The sequence below is a fragment of the Leguminivora glycinivorella genome, chromosome 25 (genome assembly GCF_023078275.1).
Source record: "Leguminivora glycinivorella isolate SPB_JAAS2020 chromosome 25, LegGlyc_1.1, whole genome shotgun sequence".
Classification (NCBI taxonomy): domain Eukaryota; kingdom Metazoa; phylum Arthropoda; class Insecta; order Lepidoptera; family Tortricidae; genus Leguminivora; species Leguminivora glycinivorella.
The window spans coordinates 4780788-4803943 of NC_062995.1; the positions used below are offsets into that span (position 1 = coordinate 4780788).

General features: G+C 38.5%; 1 protein-coding gene across 1 annotated transcript; it reads right to left on the reverse strand.

Annotated features, from left to right (window-relative positions):
• Positions 1-661: 661 nt before the first annotated feature.
• On the reverse strand, positions 662-23115 carry LOC125239410. Its single transcript, XM_048146981.1, has 18 exons — positions 23042-23115; positions 20423-20512; positions 19774-19812; positions 17950-18130; positions 16031-16198; positions 11100-11254; positions 9809-9935; positions 7760-7768; positions 6696-6701; positions 6536-6544; positions 6427-6435; positions 6300-6305; positions 6181-6192; positions 5977-5985; positions 5175-5270; positions 3853-3905; positions 2206-2356; positions 662-839 (listed from the first exon to the last, which is right to left on the reverse strand). Exons 1-18 carry the CDS (start codon positions 23108-23110, stop codon positions 664-666), a joined length of 1365 nt encoding a protein of 454 aa, XP_048002938.1. The 5' UTR covers positions 23111-23115; the 3' UTR covers positions 662-663.
• Positions 23116-23156: the final 41 nt, after the last annotated feature.

Consider the following 23156-nt stretch of genomic DNA (forward strand, 5'->3'; position numbering starts at 1 on the left):
CAACACTTTATGGAAAAAGCGGGTTTTCGACAACTAGGTACTTACCAATAAGATTTTAGACATTCAAAAATCTTCAATAATACTCAACTGTTTCGGTCGCACTCGTTCAAATATAGGGGAATATATTTGTGTGAGCGAGACGGTCAGGTGATTGATTGTCAACATGATATCTATCATAAACACCGTTCGAAATGGCCTCATTAAAATCTAAATTTTAAATATACTGAAAGTAATATTACTAATCATTGACGTCACGCTCTAAATGAAAGAGATAGAAAATTTGACAGTATGGTACTCTTTTGCATGATTGTCATAATTCAAAATAAGAACGATGGCTTGCGTTGTAAACAGGGACTGAAACATGACACGGGCCCCTAGCGTCATCTATATACTTTTCACTTCATCACTTGTAATGCCGTTGAACTACCGCGTGCGTATTTAAAAAAAAAACGACATTTTTATTCAAATGACACTCTTAGTGACATCTAGTGACATAGATTTACGGCTGCCAACGGGGTACGGTATTTAGTATGGACTCTGCTGGTCCTTTATAATCGTCCTTGCTGTAGATTAAGAAATCTTTAAGTTTTATTATTTTCCCTTGATATCCTACCGACCGCACCAGTTAGAAGTTTTTTTTATAGAATATATTTGGTGCGAAACTTACAGTTTGACTCTAAAGCGAGAGGAAGGTATGTTGTAAACGTTGTTGTCTCTCGCTCGCACCATGAGGCCATGCACTCTACAGTTATCGCAGTTGACGGGTATTAAAGAGCTGTTGAGTTTCTGTCCGTGGAGGGCGTCGATGGTCTTAGCGGCTACTTCTATGTTGCTTGGTACTGAAAAAGATAGAATAGTAACATTACGATACAAGTGCGTAAAAAAGGAAGTTCGAAACGAGTGGCGATAAATTAAAACACGACTGAAGGGGGTGTTTTAAATCGACACGAGTTACGAATTTCCTTTTCGCACGTGTATCCTACGACGTTTTTCAGTACAAATGGCACTTCGAAGTGTCGACCTAGCATATAATGAACCACTTCTCGCACTAGTGCGTAAAAAAAATACCATCTATACTGAAAAATTATTTAACAGTTCAATAATGACATGTCTTAAGTATAATAAAGAGAACTATCGTACAGTATGGCCACTCCCGCTCCGCGCTGAAAGTGCCGCCCACCCCCTCTCGATTACTTCACAGTTACCGCCTGTCAAAAACGCTAACAGTCGACCTGTCATATTTCACTCATACAAGCATAGTACGCGTTCACCTACACGAGCTTAGACTGTGTGCTAGGAACGCGCCTTTTCATATATTCGATTGCCAGGTGTGTCATGTGTGAATTTATAAATTTTGTCTTCCAGGCAATTTCGAGGTAACTAAAGATTACGTAGAAACTATCTTCTGCCTGCGGCTTTGCTCGCTTTAAATTCGAAGATGCGGAATGCTAAATACAAACTTCCATCCCCCAGTTTAGGGAAGTGGGGAGTTAGAAAGACTAGCCTATGTCAATCTCTATTCCTTTCAACTATCTCCACTTAAAAAATCACGTCAATTCGTTGCTTCGTTTCGCCGAGAAAAACTGACAAAGACACTTATACACGGTGTAACATTAGGAAACCGAATAATTTTAACAGCGTATTCCTCATCATATTAGAAGAGTTAAATGTCATATAAACTTTTCTAGATTTCGCCTACTTTCTTTCTTAATAATATAGGCTACTAGACTCATTTCTAATTTGGCACAATAAATGATTGTCTTCTGTAATATTTGACATAAGAAACCAATATTTAATGATTTTCGGTATTAAAAGTGCACATTTTTGAATTAAAAATACGTAGGCATGTATTTTTAATTCAAAAATGTATTTTTTTTATTTGGCCGCCGAAAACGCTGTCGGCCGTGTAGTGACGTCATAGAATTCATGTCAAATCAATCACTGACATAATTTTATGCCTCGTACTTAAAGTGTCAGTAAGTGTTATTTTCGCACTGAATTCATTCACAGAAAATCTATAGATGAGATGGCTGATGTTGTTTTTGCTTGATTACGTGAAAGTATTCTTTAAAAATATTTTTTGCGGATAAGTCATAATAAAATATAGTGATATTTTATTCGGTTAATTGGACAGTAAGTAATAATATAAGACAAACTTTAAAAAAGGGTCAAGTAGCCTATTAGTATGGTTTTAAATGGACTCACTTAAAGCCAAAAACCTTATAGGAGTGAGTTTGTTGTTGACACTACAGATGGCGTAGAAGGTTCCGAAGAACTTCGGAGTGAATTCCTCGAAGGACAGCGTTATCGTGATGCTGGACAGGCCGATCTTCACGGAGTAGTCGTTTTGGTTGATCTGCAATAAAACAGTTTTAAGAAACCTTCTCCAAACACCCTCATACAATAGGAGTTATTTAATTTTAAAATCTAGATGATTATTTTGAAGTTGTATGCTGCCTTACTATCTGGACCGTTTTTTTTTTTCAAGGTTGTCCGCCCCACTTTTTCTGTAACATGGGTACTTTTTACGCGATTCATACTCAGAACCGCACGATCCTGATAGGAGAAAAAAAATGTAACAAGATTTTCATACATTTTTCAAACCTTCCATTCCGTTACCGCCATACAAAATGTGTGAAAAAATGGTAACGGAATGGAAAAAAAACCTTGGGGCACTTTTTTTTCTCCTATTAGGATTGAAAGAGCTCGCGATTCTAAGTGGAAACCACATAAAAATTTCCAAATCCAAAAAAAGGTGGGAAAAAAATGGCCCATCTATATCTAAATTGTTCATGGAAATATCTAAAATGTGGAACACAACACAACAGGTCTTGGGATGAGACATGAACTGAAACTCAGATGACAAAACGCGGAAATAGTGATCGAGGGAAACCCAGGGGCTGTGAATTCAAGTCGCGGCCGTGACAGTAATTTTCCAGTTTTAAATTAAGGCCCCCTTTCTTCCCGTGGGTATCGTAGAAGTCTACAGTGGGATATGGGTTAAATTGTGGCGTAGACGAGAGGCTGGCAACCTGTCACTGCAATGTCACAATTTGGATTTCTTTCAACTCCTTTTTGCCAAGAGTGGCACTGAAACTTAGTAGTTCATGTGCTCTGCCTACCCCTTTATGGGATACAGGCGTGATTATATGTATATATGTAAATTAAGGCTGGTTTTTGTGCCACGCGGACAAATCGCGCAATCCCGTCTGCTTTAGTTTAAAATGCTAGTCTGGTGTGGTTGGCTCCGCGCGGTCGGATCGTATGACATTCAAACCAGACCTCGGTCATTCTTGATGATCTGTGTAAGGAGTCCCGACAAAAAAAATGTTTAGCAGTTTTATACCTACAACGAGCTTTGCTTAGTTTGGAGCTACGTTGATCTGTGTAAGGTTTCCACCAATATTTATTTATTTATTTTATTTTAGGGGCTTTAGGCGCAGTTTTCCGATTGGCGCTTTATTGATTTTTTAATTTTAGCGTCATGATAAACTTCTCGATACCACGAAACACCAGTGTAGAGTTACTGACTTCATCGTTGTCAGAACGGTTCATACACTGCTACCTATACTGCACAGTATAATAAATAGTACTATCGTACGGTATGGCCACTCCCGCTTCCCGTTGAAAGTGCCGCCCACCCCCTCTCGGTTACCTCACAGATACCGCTTGTCAAAAACGCGAACAGTTGACCTGTCATATCTCACTCATACAAGCATGGTACGCGTTCACCTACATGAGCTTAGACTGTGTGCTAGGAACGCGCCTCTTTCATATATTTGATCGCCAGTGTCCGAGGTGTGCTGCTACTTTTGCATAGTTTCTTGTAAGTATACTAGGGAAGGAACTTACCTTTCTCGATTTACCCTTGCCGTTCTTGACTTGGATCTTCTCTACGCTTATACCTAGACAAAAAGGGTTATTAGATTTATTAGTAGGCAAACTTATAATACTCTTAATGAATATTGATTGACTTTTGTAGAACAGAATGCTCGAATTCAAGTATTTCATGTTGTCTACAAACTAGCATGTAAGTGATGTATTAAGTCATTGTCAAGTGTTTGACGGCACATGTCAAAACAAATAACTCTAGGAAGTGGTAAAGGATGCCACGCACGTGTTCAGTAATTAAATTCATTTTTTTAATAATTCGATAACCGTAAGCGCATTTTCACATTATCCGATATCGGATGACGGAAGTATTTCAATGGAAAAAATTCAAGATGGCGCCTGTAATGTATGGGATATCGGTCCGACATCCAATATCGGATCGGATAATGTCAAAACGCACTAAGAGTTAAGTTAAGAGGCTAGTTTCTTAGATAAATTGATTGTATTTGAACTAGAGAATCTTCCCTTAAAGTTAACGGAATTAAAAAAATCAGTGTGTAATTTATGAAATCGTGAAAAAAATGTGGTAGAACAACCACATTTTTTTTCACGATTTCATCATTAGTCCCATAATAAAAATTGTTCATTATGTGCTGGTCCTTTTTATTTCACCCTGTATATATATACCCCCCCCCCTATAGGTCTACATACATACCCCCCCCCCCCTGTCACACGTCGTCACACTAAACTACACCCTTCCCTCTTAGTGTGACGTCACATAGAGATATTTCAGAATTGAATGACTTAATAACACACACAGAATGTCTTAATAACAGCCACATTTCACTATCTGTAATAGGTATTGAGATTGAGATTCACCGACGTGAATTGCGTACATAGTTACGTTATTTTTAAGTGATTTGGGCTGTTCAATGTCCAGGGGGCCGATTTTTGAAACTCACTGTCACTAAAATACCGGTTGAAAACGGTGAATTGCCTATTATTTTCAGTGACAATTTTCTGAATTCGAACGCACGGCAGATTCAAAAATCGGCCCCCAGATCGGTGTTTTTTGGTGAAATGTACCTATACGATCAACATTGAAATTGAACTCAAAGAATTGAAATTGAATTTTATTTAACTTAGATTTTGCAAATATTTTGTATGTGACTCGCAAACATGGAACTCCTCCCTTCCCCCTGTCACAACATGTCACATTTTGTGGACCCCTTCACCCCCATCTAGGTGTGATGTAGTTAACGGATGACCCCTTACAAGTTTTGGATTGTTATGAAATAGGCCCTAGGGAATAATTATTAAAAAAAACTAGCATGTTTACTTACTAGGGTTGCGCCTTCCACTGTGGGGTATGGAGATAGTTCGGGGACTGCTGGTGTAGGAAGGCATGCTCGGATGTACGTATTCGTCTATACTGTCCTCTGTCAACATGCAACACATAGATTATCATACTGTGTGAAATCAGGGAAGGTTAAAGTGTCAATTTTGTTAGATATACAGTCAAGCAATTGGAACCCTAGGCCACTGTACGAGTAGAACCATGTCATAGTGACGTTGTAAATCAGATTGTAAGAAATCTCTTATTGCTTGTCGTTTTGACATGGTTGTAGAATGGCCTGGTGTTCCAATTGGTTGACTGTACTTTGACACTTAAAGACTCTATACATCTCTTATTAATCATAGTAGCTTTGTACTTTGTATAATTTATTGAAATTAATTTCCATAGAGTACCTAAGTAGTGTGTTAATATTTTTTGATGAATACTTTTGCATGTTAAATTGTATCTTGTTTTTAATGCATGTTAATTAAAAGATGTAATGTTTTGAAAAGAAGTGGCCCGCCGAGTTTCTTGCCGGTCCCATAGTGGATACCCCCCTCCAACTGAGGGGAGACTGAAATCTTCTCGAGACTGAGGCGTAGGGTTAGAGCCGGCGTAGCTTTATTTGACGTTCATATGCGCATTGTAATATGCCTACTTGGAAAATAAATATTTCATTTCATTTCAATCGTTTACAGGCAGAATTATATTCTTCAAATGAGTAAGTTCGTGATATTCTTGAGTCGGTGTGACTGTTCGTTTACTTTATTGTACCTACATTTTTTATTAATTAGGACAGTTCAACTTACCAGGTATTGCTGAAATCAGGGTAAAATAAATTATTGGTGACTTTTAGGTAGCTAGAAAAGCTTTTTTTTTTTGCTTTTTGAAAGCAGTGAGCAAAACCACATTTCATGTAAATTATTCATGTAACATTGGCAGGTTTTCGACGCGTATCAATATTGTTAATTTTGGTTTTTTTTTATTACAAAACTATTATGTTTGTAACTTACGTGGAACGATTTCTGAAAATATAACATTATAATTTGTCAATGTTGTTAAATTAAATACAAAATATTATTGACTATTGTGTACGTAATACTATTTGAGTCTTAATAATTATTGTTCTTACCGTCTTCTGCAATAAGGATTTGAAACATTTATTTAAAAAATAAAAATTTGGTACTTTTAATGATTTATTATATTAAAGTTTATTTATCGAAACGAAAAACAAAATTACACAACGTGTATTCACTTACTCTCGTAATCTAGAAGAGAGAGGAAACAATTAAAATATATTCCCAACGTAGAAAATTGAATCGAAATAAAAAAGACGGAATAAGTGGAAAATAAATCGTTTGCCCTCACCTTCAAATGCTGTAAGATATATCAAAATATTAGTTTTATACGGAACCATAATATCAATTATTTTGAGTGACGCCAAAATATAAAAAAAAATATAGGACATTTTTACACAGATTGACTGAGTCCCCATAGGAGAAAAAAAACCATAGGAATTTATACTTACTGTCAGCTAAAAAAAAAAAAAATTATAATTAGTATAGCGCAGTGGGTGGCCTAGCGGTAAGAGCATGCGACTTTCAATCCGGAGGTCGCGGGTTCGAACCCCGGCTCGTACCAATGAGTTTTTCGGAACTTATGTGCGAAATGTCATTTGATATTTGCCAGTCGCTTTTCGGTGAAGGAAAACATCGTGAGGAAACCGGACTAATTCCAATAAGGCCTAGTTACCCTTCGGGTTGGAAGGTCAGATGGCAGTCGCTTTCGTAAAACTAGTGGCTACGCCAAATCTTGGGATTAGTTGTCAAAGCGGACCCCAGGCTGAATGAGCCGTGGCAAATGCCGGGACAACGCAAGGAGGATGATGATAAATTAGTATAACGCAAAGATTTTTAAGGAATACATATAATTTAGTCTGAACAACGAAAACTCTTGCTGCAGGGAACAAATACAATTATTTTATTAAATATTTTTTGATTTGATTTTTAAGTAGTAACATATATAAATTATATACTGCAATAGATACCATACACTAAAGAAAAAGCGATCAAGCCCACTGGTGGCGAAGCCGGGAATCGAACCCGGGTCTCCAGCTAACGCGGCTGACGTGATAAACCGCTACACCACCCCGACCGCCGAGGTACCCATAGAAATTTGTCTATGTTATCTCTGAGGAAAACTCTCATTTGGAGGAAAAATATCACTTAACTAACTATGCCTATACAAACTCGCATTTACTGATGTATGGAGTTACAACTCTTCCCATTCTTAAGCCAGGAACATACTACGCGGACATCCGTCGTCGATCGACCGCGGACGGGAATCTGGACAATGAATATACACTTAACCGTGCAAACTATCGGTCGACGGACGTGGACGTGGCCTTGAGCGCATGGACGTCCGATCGAAATCTGGCTCGCTGGATGTTTTGTTCCGTGCACACTGATCGGTCGCGGTCGCGGTCGATTTACGACGGACGTCCGCGTAGTATTTTCCTAGCTTTATTCCTCTATGATTTCCATGTAGGAACGAGACGCAAACAGACGAGGTGAAATTCAGGTAGGTACTTACGAGCATCAGCTGCAATAAACAAAATATAACTTTACAAGAGGATTTATTAAAGTTTGGACGACCGGTCGCCATCTTACATTTTGTATACGCTCAAATTGAGCACTCACTAATAAAGTATGAAGATTCAGTTAATAAAATAAAAATCCCTCTAAGGGATAACTTCGCGTTTGTACTTCACATCTCAATGTATGTTATTTTTAATTTTCCCCTCACTAACTCGGAAACACGTGTTTTGTCCTTTAATACCAGCGGGTAAAAATGCATTTTATCCACTAGTGGGTAAAGTAAATTTGTCCTTGAATAAAGTCAAATTAACTGTTTTAAAATTGATAAAAGTAGGTGAATCTAGTAATAAAGATGATTTACCACCATCATAAATCATCTTTATTACTAGATTCACCTACTTTTATCAATTTTAAAACAGTTAATTTGACTTTATTCAAGGACAAATTACTTTACCCACTAGTGGGTGGAACTACTGGAAGCAGTGATAAACGCATTTTTTGCGTTGTAGTTGCCTCGCTATAGTGAGGGGAAAAGTTTTGTGTTACACTCGGGTGCAAATGTATTTTACTTCTCGTGTGTTAAAAAACTCGCAAGTTCAGGATTCTATTTTCGAACCACTCACTTCGCTCGTGGTTCAACTATAGAATCCTTTCACTTGCTCGTTTTTCAATTCCACACTCGGCGTTAAAATACAACTTTGCCCCCTTGTATAACAAATAACTATTTTGTACAATAAAGAGCCACTACTACTACTACTACTGCATACGCCACGCTACTGGCTGGGGTCGCATCATCAGGCGAGGGTAGACTGAAGATGTCAGCATGTAGCCAATCTGACAGGGACTTCAGCAGTCACAAACCTCTCGGTTCATTGTATTGTTATGTATATTGTTTTCTCACTACAACGACCAGGCCCCGTAGCCGAATGACATTTCTACGACGCGAAACGAAAACGAAACGCCGCGAAAGGTAGTCTGGCTCTGTCGCAACAATAAGCAAGTGCGATAGAGATCGATATCTACGAGCGTTTCGTGAGTGTTTGTGCATTCAGATACGTACCCAGGGGTCGTCAACTACAGTTGTAGCCGTTCTGACCAGAGGTCGCTCACTTCTCGGTGCGGAATTTATATCGTCATTTATTTTGATATATGTGTCGTTGTTGTAATACTTACGCCAAAGCTCACTGGCAGGGGTAGCCATGTCAGGCGCGGTAGACTGAAGATGTAGCCAATCTGACAGGGGTTCCAGTGGTCGCAAACCTCTCGGTTCATTGTATTGTCGCGTATACTGTTCTCTTACTACAACGAGCAGGGGTCGTCAACTACAGTTAGCCATTCTGACCAGTGGTCGCTCACGTCTCGGTCCGGATTTCATACCGTCATTTATTTTGATATATGTGTCGTTGTTGTAATACTTACGCCACAATTCGCTGGCAGGGGTAGCCATATCAGGTGACGGTAGACTGAAGATGTAGCCAATCTGACAGGGGTTCCAGTGGACGCAAACCTTTCGGTTCATTGTATTGTCGTGTATACTGTTCTCTTACTACAACGAGCAGGGGTCGTCAACTACAGTTAGCCATTCTGACCAGAGGTCGCTCACTTCTCGGTCCGGAATTTATATCGTCATTTATTTTGATATATGTGTCGTTGTTGTAATACTTACGCCAAAGCTCGCTGGCAGGGGTAGCCATATCAGGCAGACAATTATGGTCGCGCGATAAGTGATAAAATAGCAGGCCGTCCCTATCGCACTATTTGTAAGTGCGATAGGGACGGCCTGATATTTTATCGTCTATCGCGCGACCATGCTTCCCGTGCAGGTGACGGTAGACTGAAGATGTAGCCAATCTGACAGGGGTTCCAGTGGTCGCAAACCTCTCGGTTCATTGTATTGTCGTGTATACTGTTCTCTTACTACTTACAACGAGCAGGGGTCGTCAACTACAGTTAGCCATTCTGACCAGAGGTCGCTCACTTCTCGGTCCGGAATTTATATCGTCATTTATTTTGATATAACATGTGTCTTTGTTGTAATACTTACGCCAAAGTTCACTGGCAGGGGTAGCCATGTCAGGCGACGGTAGACTGAAGATGTAGCCAATCTGACAGGGGTTCCAGTGGTCGCAAACCTCTCGGTCCGGATCCAACTCCGTTACGTATTTGTACGTCTGTAACATAGATGATAGTGCGTTTTCACATTATCCGATCCGTTTCAGCTAATAGGGGCTTTAACTATTAGATTGTAACATTAATTTTGATTACATTGAGGCACTCTGTTCGGTCCTTGATTGTTTATTTTCTTTCTGACTCTTGGAGACCATATACATCTCCAAGGAAAAAAGTAGATTAAGTATATCTATTTTTTTTCTTTAGTTGTGACATCAAGAGTCTTTTACAACTCTAAAGTTATATTAGTTATCTTTTATTTGTATCAGTTCGTTTTTTTTTTGTTTTCATCATGTATATTTTTTCTTTTTTTTTATGTACTTTAACACTTAGAGACTAAACATCTCTAAAATCTCTTATTAATCATAGTAGCTTTGTACTTTGTATAATTTATTGAAATGAATTTCCATAGAGTAGTACCTAGTCTGTTAATTTAATATTTCTTTTTTTTTTGATGAATACTTTTGCTGATTAAATTGTATCTCGTTTTTTAATGCATGTTAATTATAAGATATAATGTTTTGAAAAGAAGTGGCCCGCCGAGTTTCTTGCCGGTCCCATAGTGGTTACCCCCCTCCAACTGAGGGGGGACTGAAATCTTCACGAGGCTGAGGCGTAGGGTTAGAGCCGGCGTAAGCTACTGAGCTATTTGACGTTCATAAGCGCATTGTAATATGCCTACTTGGAAAAATAAATATTTCATATTTCATATTTCATATCGGATGTCGGAAGGATTTCAAAGGCAAAAATCAAAAATGGCAGCCTAAATGTACGGGATATCGGTCCTGCATCCGATATTGGATCGGACAATGTGAAAACGCACTAAAGATAATAGTATTACTTATTTAAAAATCTTTTCGAGGTTGCATTATTTCATCTGTGTCAAATATCAAGAAATGACACAAGCCATCTTGAGCTCACCGTGGGCCTCAATCAATCTGTGTAAGAATGACTACAATTTGGATTTCAAATGTACCCAAATTATAGCAGCAATATGCGACATTCCATAGTAAATTCATGTGATTCATTCGATGCAATACATACGTATGCCCACAGGTCGACACATATATTCTAAATTAAATCCAGAAATATGAGCCCCGCCTTGCGGGGCTTCGTCGAATAAGGAACGAGACAATGATTTCCAAACTACATTTTTTTTCACTCACCCGATCTGGGTAATACCGGTAGTGCACAACAACATCCTCAGTGTCCTCCAGCGAACATTTGGTGGTGGTATAGTTGAATGAAGTCCGCTCTATGGGCGCACAGCCGTATACTGTGGTGCCGTTGCGGGGCAGATCTGGCCCTTCTATCTTGTGACCTGAGAATGTAAATACACCCTGTTTTTATTGAGTTCCGTTAACTTTAAGGGAAGATTCATTACATTAGATACAATTAGTAATGTAGAAATTGCAGAACATTCCCAAAAAGCGGAAACATTCTTGAGAATGTTCGCAGAACATTCTCGTAACATGCAATTTATTATTTAAACAAGAGAATATACTTGAAATAATGTTTAAATGGGCATAATATAAAACTATATGTTATTATAGGTATAATATTGTCTATTACAGTTAGCTATTTTGTTGATAAGTGATAAGTTACCTAAATCTCACTATACTTCAGGGAACATTTCGACTTTCAGACTTCACAGTTATAGTCCTGACTTTTTTAAATTACTTAGGTACCGAACTTTTATTTCTTGATGCCTGTTTTTGGTCATGCCTATATATGTATATACAAAAAAAACAAATAAAATAAAAACAAAAAGATCGCTGTCAGGATCGAACCTGAGAACATCGGCATACGAAGCCAGCGCACTACCACGGGACTACGTCTTGACTTGCTGAGTTCGACGAAATTATGGTTACTACGAAGTTACTAAGTTTTCTGATAAATTCTCGTTCTCGAGAACATTCTCAGAATTTACCGAAAATTCTCATGAGAAATGTTCTGCAACTTTGGAAACTTCTCGACCGTGCATTGCTAGATACAATTCATTTCTCTAAGAAACTAGCGTCTTAACTCTTGCGGTTATCGAGTTATTGAAAAAAATAAAGATAATTGCTGAACACGTGTGGCCCTTACCAATTCCTAATATTATTTGTTTTGACATGTGCCGTCAATCACTTGACACTAACTTGAATGTTATTCTTAAGGGTTTCTCACACTAATAAATTCATTTATTATGTATGAAAATGATGAAAAAATTATATTTGCGAATTTAACTAAAACTGATATACAGGGTGGTTCCTGATAATGAACCTAATGACGTGTCGAATTTAACGGAAAACAAAAAGAACACGGTGTATAGTAATTTCAGTTTCCAGTCGAGTACCTAATGTGTTGGGCCATGTAGACCATGAACATAGTGGTCAGGGGAGGGGGGAGGGTATGAGAAAAACTTAAACATGGACCATTTTTTTCAAAGTTGTCCACCCCACTTTTTTGTAACATGGGTATTTTTTACGCGATTCATACTCAGAATCGAGAACTCTTTCGATCCTGATAGGAAAAAAAAATGTCCCAAGATTTCCATACATTTTTTCGAACCTTCCATTCCGTTGCCGCCATACAAAATGTATGAAAAAGTAGTAACGGAATGGTATAAAAGCCCTGGGAAACTTTTTTTCTCCTATTATAGTAATAAATTTTTCAGCATTCATATTCATTACAACATACTAGCAGTAACGGTAGCGCGTTGATGTCTTTTCTCTTTACTTCCACGACACGTCTTTGTATTAAGTTTACTAGTACTTACGGTTACAGAAGAAGTATTTAATTTGCTCTCAGCATTATACAACTTTGTCCTCAGCGCTGAGATAGGCATCGTACATGATGAGTCGGCGTGACGTCATCCTCGCAGGAACACGAACCGTCCCGTGTATATCACTATTTCGCGACTCAAGTGACAAAGCGTCGGAATAGTAATCGATTTTTTACTTTTTTCTATAAAATAGTAGTACCTAACGATAGCGCGTTGATGTCTTTTTCCCTTTACTTTCGCGACGAGTTATTTCTTCTCTGCCTACTCTTACTGATATTGTGTAATGAAAAAATATGGATAAGATCTTCTTGACTCTATTAGCAAAGTGCTGGTAAAGTAATCAATTTAAGGTGGCTCGCTTAGGTTACCCGAAGCTCAGGCTGCGTTAGATGGCGTTAATCTTCAAATTACCAGTCTTATTTTTTTTGTGGAGTCATACAGGCATTTATATACTTTCAATTATGCTTCGCGAACATTTAATATTAAAATTGACGTATTACAACAAACATTCAACTTCTCATTGTAACGTTAATCCCCTTAATGTAGATAAATTTACTATTTTACACTATTTCTAAGTACCACTCACACATACAAACAGTGTTTTTGTATTCCTTCTAGTCGATAATTTCACGCGGCGACAGCTTGTTTAAATAGCCTTGCGGTAAATACGTGCCATCGCATGATTTGCATGGAAGTACTGGGTTCGAATCCAGGACTTTTTCTCTTTTTTTTTTTTTAATAATACGTCGGTGGCAAATAAGCATACGGTCCGCCTAATGGAAAGCGGTCACCGTAACCTATGGACGCCTGCAACTCAAAGAGTGTCGCATGCGCGTTGCCGCCCCATTAGAAACTTGTACACTCCCCTTTGCTGCGTGTGCACAGCAAAAAGGAGTGTACAAGTTCAAAGGAGGGTTTGGGTTGCCGACGACACAAAGGACAATAGACGGAACAAATTAGTTCCGTAAGTCCTCCCGTCGTCAGCACCCCACACCCTCGTTGAGCTCTGGCAGCCTTACTCACCGGCAGGAACACAACACTATGAGACACTATTTTTTGTTTTATTATTATACATAAATGTATATGTACTCGTACAGTAGTTACTGAGCGTTTTCCACAAAAAAGATTAAAAACCTATTCTCTTACATGGTAATAATTTTTGGGTTCGTCGAACTCAGAATTTCTAACATAATTATCCTAATCTGATATTTTTAAAAATTCCAAAAAAGTATAGATAAATTTTAGTTTCTTCGAATGATTTTTTTTTCTAATTGTTTATTTTCGATGGAGCAAGGGTATTCAAATCGCTTTTGAAATCTTAAATTAGTAAATGAAAATGCAATAGTTAACTGAGTAACGTAATGCTTTAAAAACTCAAGTGGACTTTTTTTATCTAAGGAGTAATTTCGATAAAATATTATATTTAGCGAGGGTATTAAAAGTTGTGTTTTATATCTCAACTTAATAAATAGAAAATCAAAATGACAATAAAAATATCAATAGGTTCTCTAAGATAAAATTGATACCTTCGGCTCTCCATTCTTGCTCGGTTAATAAAAAATACGAAATTTATATCCAAAAAAATACAAAAAGTTAATAGAATCCTGGGAATCGAACGCACCTTCACGGCGTGACAGACGACTGTACACCAACGACGCCATTACATAACACGCTGTTCCCGACGAAATTGGGCTATACATATATAATTAATTAAATATAAATAATAATGTCAAATCCATACTAATATTACAAATGGGAAAGGGTGTGTGTCTGTTTGTTTGTCCGTCTTTCACGGCAAAACCGGAGCGACGAATTGACGTGATTATTTAAGGGGATTTAGTTGAAGGGATGGAGAGTGACATAGGCTACTTTTTGTCTCTTTCTTACGTGAGCGAAGCCGCGGTCAGAAGCTAGTTTATTATAAATGGGAAAAGCTGGTTACTCTATAATCTGAAGTGGAAGAATTCGTTGTTTCACCAAAGATAATGTGTGTTTGTTTGTTTGTCCGTCTTTCACGGCCAAACGGAGCGACGGATTGACATGTTTTTTAAGTGGAGATAGTTGAAGGGATGGAGAGTGACATATGCTACTTTTGTCTCTTTCTAACGCAAGCGAAGCCGCGGGCAAAAGCTAGTACAGCACGGGTAGCATGGTCGCGCGATAGACGATAAAATATCAGGCCGTCCCTGTCGCACTATTAGTAAGTGTGATTATAGGGACGGCCAGATGTTTTATCATTTATCGCGCGACCATAATTGCCTGCCTGGACCAGATTATATTGATGATAATTATTATTTGTAACCATTTAGTTAATATTGTCTTCAGTTACCGCGATAGTTACTCATGAAATAAAAACTATGAAAACGGATTAAATCGCGTATAATGAGTTTAAAATTCATCCCGATGTTTCAAACACTTTACAGCGTTCGTGGTCAACGGGTGACTGAGGAAAAATTACAATGTGCAAAAGCTACTCGTACCCATATTATTGTATATAACCATTTAGTTGTTGAAGAAAAACATTCACACAACAATAACATAGGTCAACCAGCTCAGTAAATGCAATACTTTACTAATACTATGCCCACACTATGACCTATGTATAATGTATTATACCAGACGTGTAATATTTTATTTTATCAACAAAGGCATAATAAAGGATTGTATTGTATTTTTGTATGAAAATAAAAAATAGGAAAGCAATATAGTAATAGTCAAATATTCCATTAAAAAAATAAAAAATACTTAATAAATCCATAAAAGTTCAAATGATTAAAAAAAACTTCGGATTCGAACCCACGATCTTCTGCATCATAGTCAGTCGTTTGACCGAGACGCCATTTCGATTTACATTAGCAGTGTCGAAATACACGATATGTATCTTTGTTGACAAAATGCGTCATTATTTCTGAGTCTGCTTGAGTTAACTAAACCAATATCTTTAAATAATTACTTGTCAAGAGCCAAATGTCACTGATGACAATGTCAACTAAAAATGCGCGAAATATGACGGCTCTGTGTCTGTACACAAAATTTGGCACGCACATTTACGTAAAATTAATAAAAAATTCACAAGGATTTGTCCATGATTTCTGTATGAAACAATGTATTTCATTCACTACCGCGACGACGGATAATGTATAGTAGATGTATGCGCATATTTTTATTTAGTTGTAGTGTGCGGTGACTAAATAAATGGTAGATGTTTTTTGTATGGAAAGCGAGCCACCTTAACAGCATTCATCTTCATTAGATACTAGTAGTAACGGTAGCGCGTTGATGTCTTTTCTCTTTACGTGACGTATTTATACTCAGGTTACAAATACTTACGGTTACAGAAGAAGTATTTGTTCTCAGCATTATACAGCTCTTTATCCTCAGCGCTGAGACAGGCATCGTACATGACCTGAGTCGGCGTGATGTCATCCTCGCAGAGCAACACGCCAGAACCGTCGGGCTCTTTCGGTGCGCGGTTCGCTGGGCAGCGGTACATTAGACCTGGTTTAAGTTATTAAATTAAAACACATATTAACCGAACAGGGGACCGATTTTTGAATCGACGACGTAATGCTACGACTTTCGAACGGCGAATTCATGCGTTCGAGATTTAAATATCGGTCCCCAGCTGGCGATTTCCTCGTACAACGGTATAGCGAGTAAATGTCGCCAGCATCCTTGGTACAATGTTTCAAGGGCCTATTTTAGATATAAGCTAGCTTTTAAAAGCTTAGTATGTAAGTTATGTAAATTAAAGCATGGTCCCAGGTACCGATGGATCGATGAGGTTCAGAAAGACCTGTGTGACCTTCAAGTGACCGAGTGGCATTAGATCGCATAGGATAGGAGCGAATGGCGGAATCTTGTGTCGGAGGCCAAGATCCACTTCGGGTCGCTGAGCCGTCGCAGGAAGTAAGTAAGCAACATAAAGCATAAAATATTTAAAAACATATAGAATTATAAACTTGTTAAAACTAGTTACGCAATTGAAAGGTTGTCTGGAAAAGCTTATTAGCGATAAGACCTGTCGTTTTATTTCTTCTTGAGTGGCCGTGTATGCTTAATGTAATATTTCTGCAGGTACCCGGTGTGCAATAAAGATTATTTATAAATAGTATAAGGTAAGTATATTATTTTTATTGTCTTAAGTATCCACTAGAAAATCTGCATTTAAATAAGTATATTTTCGAATAATTTACTACTTGTTTACTACCCTTTTAATCAAATTATCTATAGAACAAAACCACATACCGATTGTAGCAATTCTTTTTCACACACCCACCATAGCTTTCTGTTTTGCCCAGTGGTTGAATGGTAGAAAACGTCTCAAAATCCGCCTTTTGTATTAATTCTTGTTGTGCAACTGTTTAAATAAATGTTTAGAAATGGAAACTCAATAATTAATGAAATAAATTTATTCATTCTAACCTACCGCCGCCGCCGCAAATACTAATACATTTTTTGAGAATATTCATGGATTATTTTCTATAAAGCTTGATGTGGTTGTACTTGGTGTAATGTAATCTTTATTTTCTTGATATTTTTGCTTGAGTACCTGAGGTGTGTGTTTCTGTTTGGTGCATTTATTTTCGCAAACGGTGGCCTGTGAAAAAATCCTCATTATTGATTCTTTCCAGCGACGAACGAGCAATGCAGTTGCTTATTTTGTTTTTTGAATGAAGAATTCATTTTATAGCATAGATATATCAGCAGATACAATCTAGCATGAAGCAAGTTTATTTAGGATGTACATTTTTGCTTATTCATAAATTATGAATAACGGAGGACATGCAACACTCCCTTGAGGCACGCCATAATGATTACCTACATTTCGAGATTCGGCGATCGGAAAATATCTTACGATCTCGATCGAGGGTCGTTTCATTATACCTATTTTAGTCAAGAATGGGTTGAAGATTCAATATTGGTACAATATAATATTAAATGAAGAGCCCCTGAGGCATACTCAATCAAAAGCTTTACTAACGTCATTAAAATACAGTGTAAGCAATCATAGTATCAACGGCGTGTTTTATACTACGTCAGTGGCAAACAAGCATACGGCCCGCCTGATGGTAAGCAATCTCCGTAGCCTATGGATGCCTACAACACTCGAATTATTGCGCGTTGCCGTCCCTAACACTCCGTTCTCTTCTTGATCCCTGGCAACCTTATGCTATGCATGTATGTGTGGTCATGTACTTTCTGACATGTTCACTACATTATAATTCCTAAATTTTAAAAAATCATACCTTTTCTAATAATAAGCGGCGGCTTATTCCTCATCTCAGCTATAGTGACTCCCTTCTCCCCATTCTGTATGGCGGTCATCACGCGTTTGTGCAGTGTTGTTCTTCGTTCCTGCTCCGCTATGATGTACGGGAGAAGCTCCTCGGATAGGACGTCCACTTTCTTCTTCGCTTCGGCGTTCATCTATAAGATTACTATCATCATCATCATCATCCTTCTTGCATTATCCCGGCATTCGCCACGGCTTATGACAGCCTGGGGCCAGTTTTTGACAACTAATCCCAATAAGATTTGGCGTAAGAACTAAGAACTAGGTTTACTAAAGCGACTGTCATGGGACCTTTCAACCCGAAGAGTAACTCGGCCTTATTGGAATTAGTCCGCCGGTTTCCTCGCGATGTTTTCCTTCGCCGAAAACCGACTGGCAAATATTAAATGACATTTCGCACATAAGTTCACATATACTTGTATCGCGGGAAGAATCTATTTCCAAAAGTTTTACTACGATCATGAATCTTACATCATTGATAGGTAAGGAGCATTAGGGTAATTCCGAATGATAAAAATGATCAGGTAATTCCGAAAGAGGAATCTTGATATGATGGAAATAATGGTGATTTTTGTTGCGACTTTCGAAATTAGACGACTTTCGGAATTACCCTAGTGCACCTTACTTATATTATGCAACACGCCACATGTGTTAGACTTCGTTATACGGAAGATTTTTCATCATAAACCCGATTCACGAATTTCACGATAAACCCTTAAATCTTTCCCCACCTTACCTTACATTACATACACATTTTTTTAAATTTAAACAGATATTCCAAATCGAATGTTATGTTATTCTCTGGTCGAAAGGTTCAACCACCACCTTGCATGGCTAACTTTCCAATGACCATGTGCGAAGAGAGTAAGTTTCTAGGGTTCCTGATCGACAATACTCTGAATTGGAAGTGCCATGTAGACAATCTTTGTGATCGGTTGGGTGGTGCGTCGTTTGCGTTGAGAAAACTGAGGCCTCTTATTTCGGCAGAAGCCTTAAAGCAGGTGTACTTTGCGCATTTCCATTCTATCATGGCATACGGCTCACTGCTCTGGGGCAATTCTACTGATGCAAAAAGAGTCCTTATAATTCAGAAACGCGCAATACGTACACTTGCCGGTGTAAAAGACAGGTACCCTTGTAGAGAGCTCTTCGGTTCTCAACGTATAATGACGCACTACTCACAATATCTGTTCGACGTACTGCTGTATGTTAGACATAATATATCCCAATTTGCACGCATAGACTTTCCGGGCAAACAGCTTCGATCTACAGGCCGTCTGAGAACAGTCCCCCGTCGCATGGCACTTTCAAGAAAGAACCCTCGAGTCATCGGCCCTACTTACTATGAGCACTTACCTGCCGATCTGAGAAATGAAGCCATGTGACGAAGCATTTAAGCGCAAATTGAGAAACCTTTTGTTAGATAACCCCATGTACTCTGTAAATGAGTACATGGATTTGAATTTTTAATGACCGATGATATAATTATACCTATATTTCTCTGTTATATAATATTTTCTTGCTCCGTGATAATTTCATGATATTGTAACTTAATTTATTAATTTTATTTAGCTTGGCATGTGTATTTTCTTTCTTTGTAAATGACGATCCTCATTTGGGAGACACAATTATTTTTATTTGGAATTTATTATGTAATTTTTGACGATCATGATGAGAAGATAAACATAATTTTGACATGTAGCAAATTTATAGTGTAATTTTTATCATGAAATAAAGAAATCTAATCTAATCTAATCTAGGTAATGTTTAAATTTACCCGATCAGCGTCCTTGTTGAATTTGATTCCAGTGCCATCCTGTAAAAAGTATTTTAAGTCAGTAAGGGCCACTTACACCAACGAAGATGAAGGGTTAACCCGAGAGTTAACCCACCTTTTTATATAGAATTTGACAGATGACAGCCCACTAACCCCGAGTTAAATGTTTGGTGCAAGTAGGCCTAAGTTTCATCATCATCATTCTCTTGCCCTTTTCCCATTATATGGGGTCGGCGCAGCAGATTTTCCTCCTCCATTCCTCTCTATCTGCCGTCATTTCCATACTAACACCTTTCACTAACTAGGCCTAAGTTTCATCCTTGTTAATATTAAGGTCTGGCGGCTCTGTGTGCGTAAATAGCCGAATGCACTAACGCTCACGAAACGAAACGATCGTAGATATATATCTCTATCGCACTTGCATATTGCCGCAACAGAGCCAGACTACATTTCGCGGAGTTTCGTTTTCGTTTTGCGCCGTAGAAATGCCATTCGGCTACGCACGCTGAGCTGGAGTCTATAAATAGAGTGTTCTCATTCTCAATGTTCTCAGTTTCAATTGTTCGTAATTTACGGAAATTTAGAATGTTTAACAACTTGTTGACTAATAGCGATCTAGTCCCACGAATGTTACGAATGATTATCTTACCACAGCTTGGCGTCGGACTATGTTGGCGAGGTACCGGCCTCTTCTTGTGGCTGGCAACAAAACGCTGCCGGGTATCACTTCATCACCCGTCTGAAATACAAATAACATATCTTAAGTGCCTTTTCACATTATTCTAGTTCAAAGTCGCGATGGTTTGTCATTTATTGACAGTGATGTTTGACCGCGACATTGTCGCGGCTCTCACGCGTAAGTTGTGCTGCAACCCCGCCACACCACATTAAGGCATGCAGTCGCGCCGATCTATCACTTCTCGCGGCTGTCGCGACAAGTTGTGCTAGAGGTGCAGATATATATATCGGATGTAGGACCGATAGACCATGCGTTTAAGCCGCCATCTTTGATTTTTACCTTTGAAACCCTTCCTACATCCGATATCGGTTCGGATAATGTGAAAACACACTAACAAACATTTGAAAAATATAGACACCCGCGGATACGTGGTAATCGGTTCATAAATAAATTCCATTACCGCTATTCGAACTCAGGACCTTCGGTATCGAAGGCAGTTGCTACTAACTGGGCTAGACATTTAGTATTCTTCTTAGGTATGTAGGTAAGTAGGTTTAGTCACTAAGGCCACATACTAACATAGCATAATTAAAATCAAAATGTTACTAACAATACCTATACCTAAGTTACTAATGAAAAAAACCCCCGACCGCGACATAGTACTTAGACCGATTTTCATAAAACATGGCTAAGAACACTCCCGACTAACTCAGCTTTCACACAAAAAAACTAAATCTAAATCGGTTCATCCGTTCGGGAGCTACGATGCCACAGACAGACACACACATAGACAGACAGACAAACAGACAGAGAGGCAGACAGACACGTCAAACTTATAACACCCCGTCGTTTTTGCGTCGGGGGTTAAAAATATGTAAAAAGAGTGTCTCTTTTCGCCTACAAATTACTATGAAGTTTGGCGAAGATTTAAATCATGATTTGTGTAATATGTTTTCTGTTCTGTAATAAATCAATCCATACTTCCATACTCCATACTTCCTTACTTACTTACTTATTAATATTATAAGTAAATGGGAAAGTGTGTGTGTCTGTTTGTTTGTCCGTCTTTCACGGCAAAACGGAGCGACGAATTGACGTGATTTTTTAAGTGGAGATAGTTGAAGGGATGGAGAGTGACATAGGCTACTTTGTCTCTTTCTAACGCGAGAAAAACCCCGGGCAAAAGTTAGTAAAAAATAAAATAAACTGCAACTGTATTTGTCACCTATGTCATGTCATATATAATGTCACTGGGGTGTTTTCAGATACCTACTGTTTTAACACAATAATAAGTACGTATGCGTTTTGTTATGTTGCTCTTTCCTCTTTTTACTGGGCCCATAACCTGATAATTATCTTAGGGTATGTTCCCACGGGCAGTTCTGTCGCCGCAATGTAGTGACGCGTTACGCAACTTTTCATAGATTCAATAGATTGGATGTGAAAAACAAAATATAGGCACCTAGACGGTCAACCAAATCTTGGCACTAAAAAGGCGCGAAATTCAAATGTCCTATGGGAATGATTTCAACAACATCAAGGTTTAGGAAGCCACGCGTTTTATGAAGACAATGAGGAGGCACACTGACATTTTATCCCGCTAGGCGGCGCCTGTGCAAGTGTCTAGGCATGTCACTGTCATTCGTATGTGAGAGAGAAAAAACATATTATCTTTTCGCTCTCACGTATGGATTAATAGGATGGCGCCATCTGTTAGTCATAACCTTTGAGTGTGCCTCCTCGTTGGCCGATGAGCACTACCTTTTCATTTTGTTGACCGTCTATATAGGTAATACACGGTAAGTTTGCAACGATTTTTACAACCTGATGAAATTATGACGTTTACTTAACAGGCAGGGCTATTAAAATCTATGCAGACTTATCGTGGGACGACTTCTATTGCGGCGTCAAGCCCATGGGCCCAGTAGATAGCAAAGAGGATAAAGTATTACAGAGAGTTACTGTCAAAGTAAAATATGTAATCACAGTGCATAGACTGCCATCTCTCGCCACAAGCTTAAAACTTTTAAGCCTCAGTTTTGACAATTTGGGCCATATTCTTAGCTTGATATATGTTAAAATGTCAAATGTTAATATTAGCGCCATCTAGCCGAGCGTCCCCCAAAGGTGTAACGCCATCTAGGCCACCGTACCTTTGTCTATGTGGTTCTGAGGTACGTTTTTTTCTTAGACTGTAGCTGTCTTTACGGAGTTACATATATCTTTGGTAGATACATTTGTCCATTCTAGCATAAATTAAATATAACAAGATCATACCATCCCATACATTAAAATGCGACCGCCTACGAACGCGCTTACACTCCACCACACATAGATGGCGCCACAAAAAATGCCCTGTTGCCACCGATTATTTGTAGATTGGCATTAAGTGTCAATTCCAAGCCGTAAATCTATGTCAAAAGTGACACTTAACGCCATCTACAAGTATAATCGAAAGCTAAAAGACATTTTTTTGTGGCGCCATCTATGTGTGGTGGAGTGTAAGCGCGGTCTTAGGCGGTCGCATTTTAATGTATGGGATGGTATGATCTTGTTATACATATTTAATCTATAATTCTAGGTACTCACCGGTGGGTATCCGCATTCTATCAAGTTCACTATACTTAAAACATATAAAACTATGTACACCGTCCCCATCGCGTTTCGCCCGATGACTAGCAGGCGGAAAAGTGTAAAACGCCAA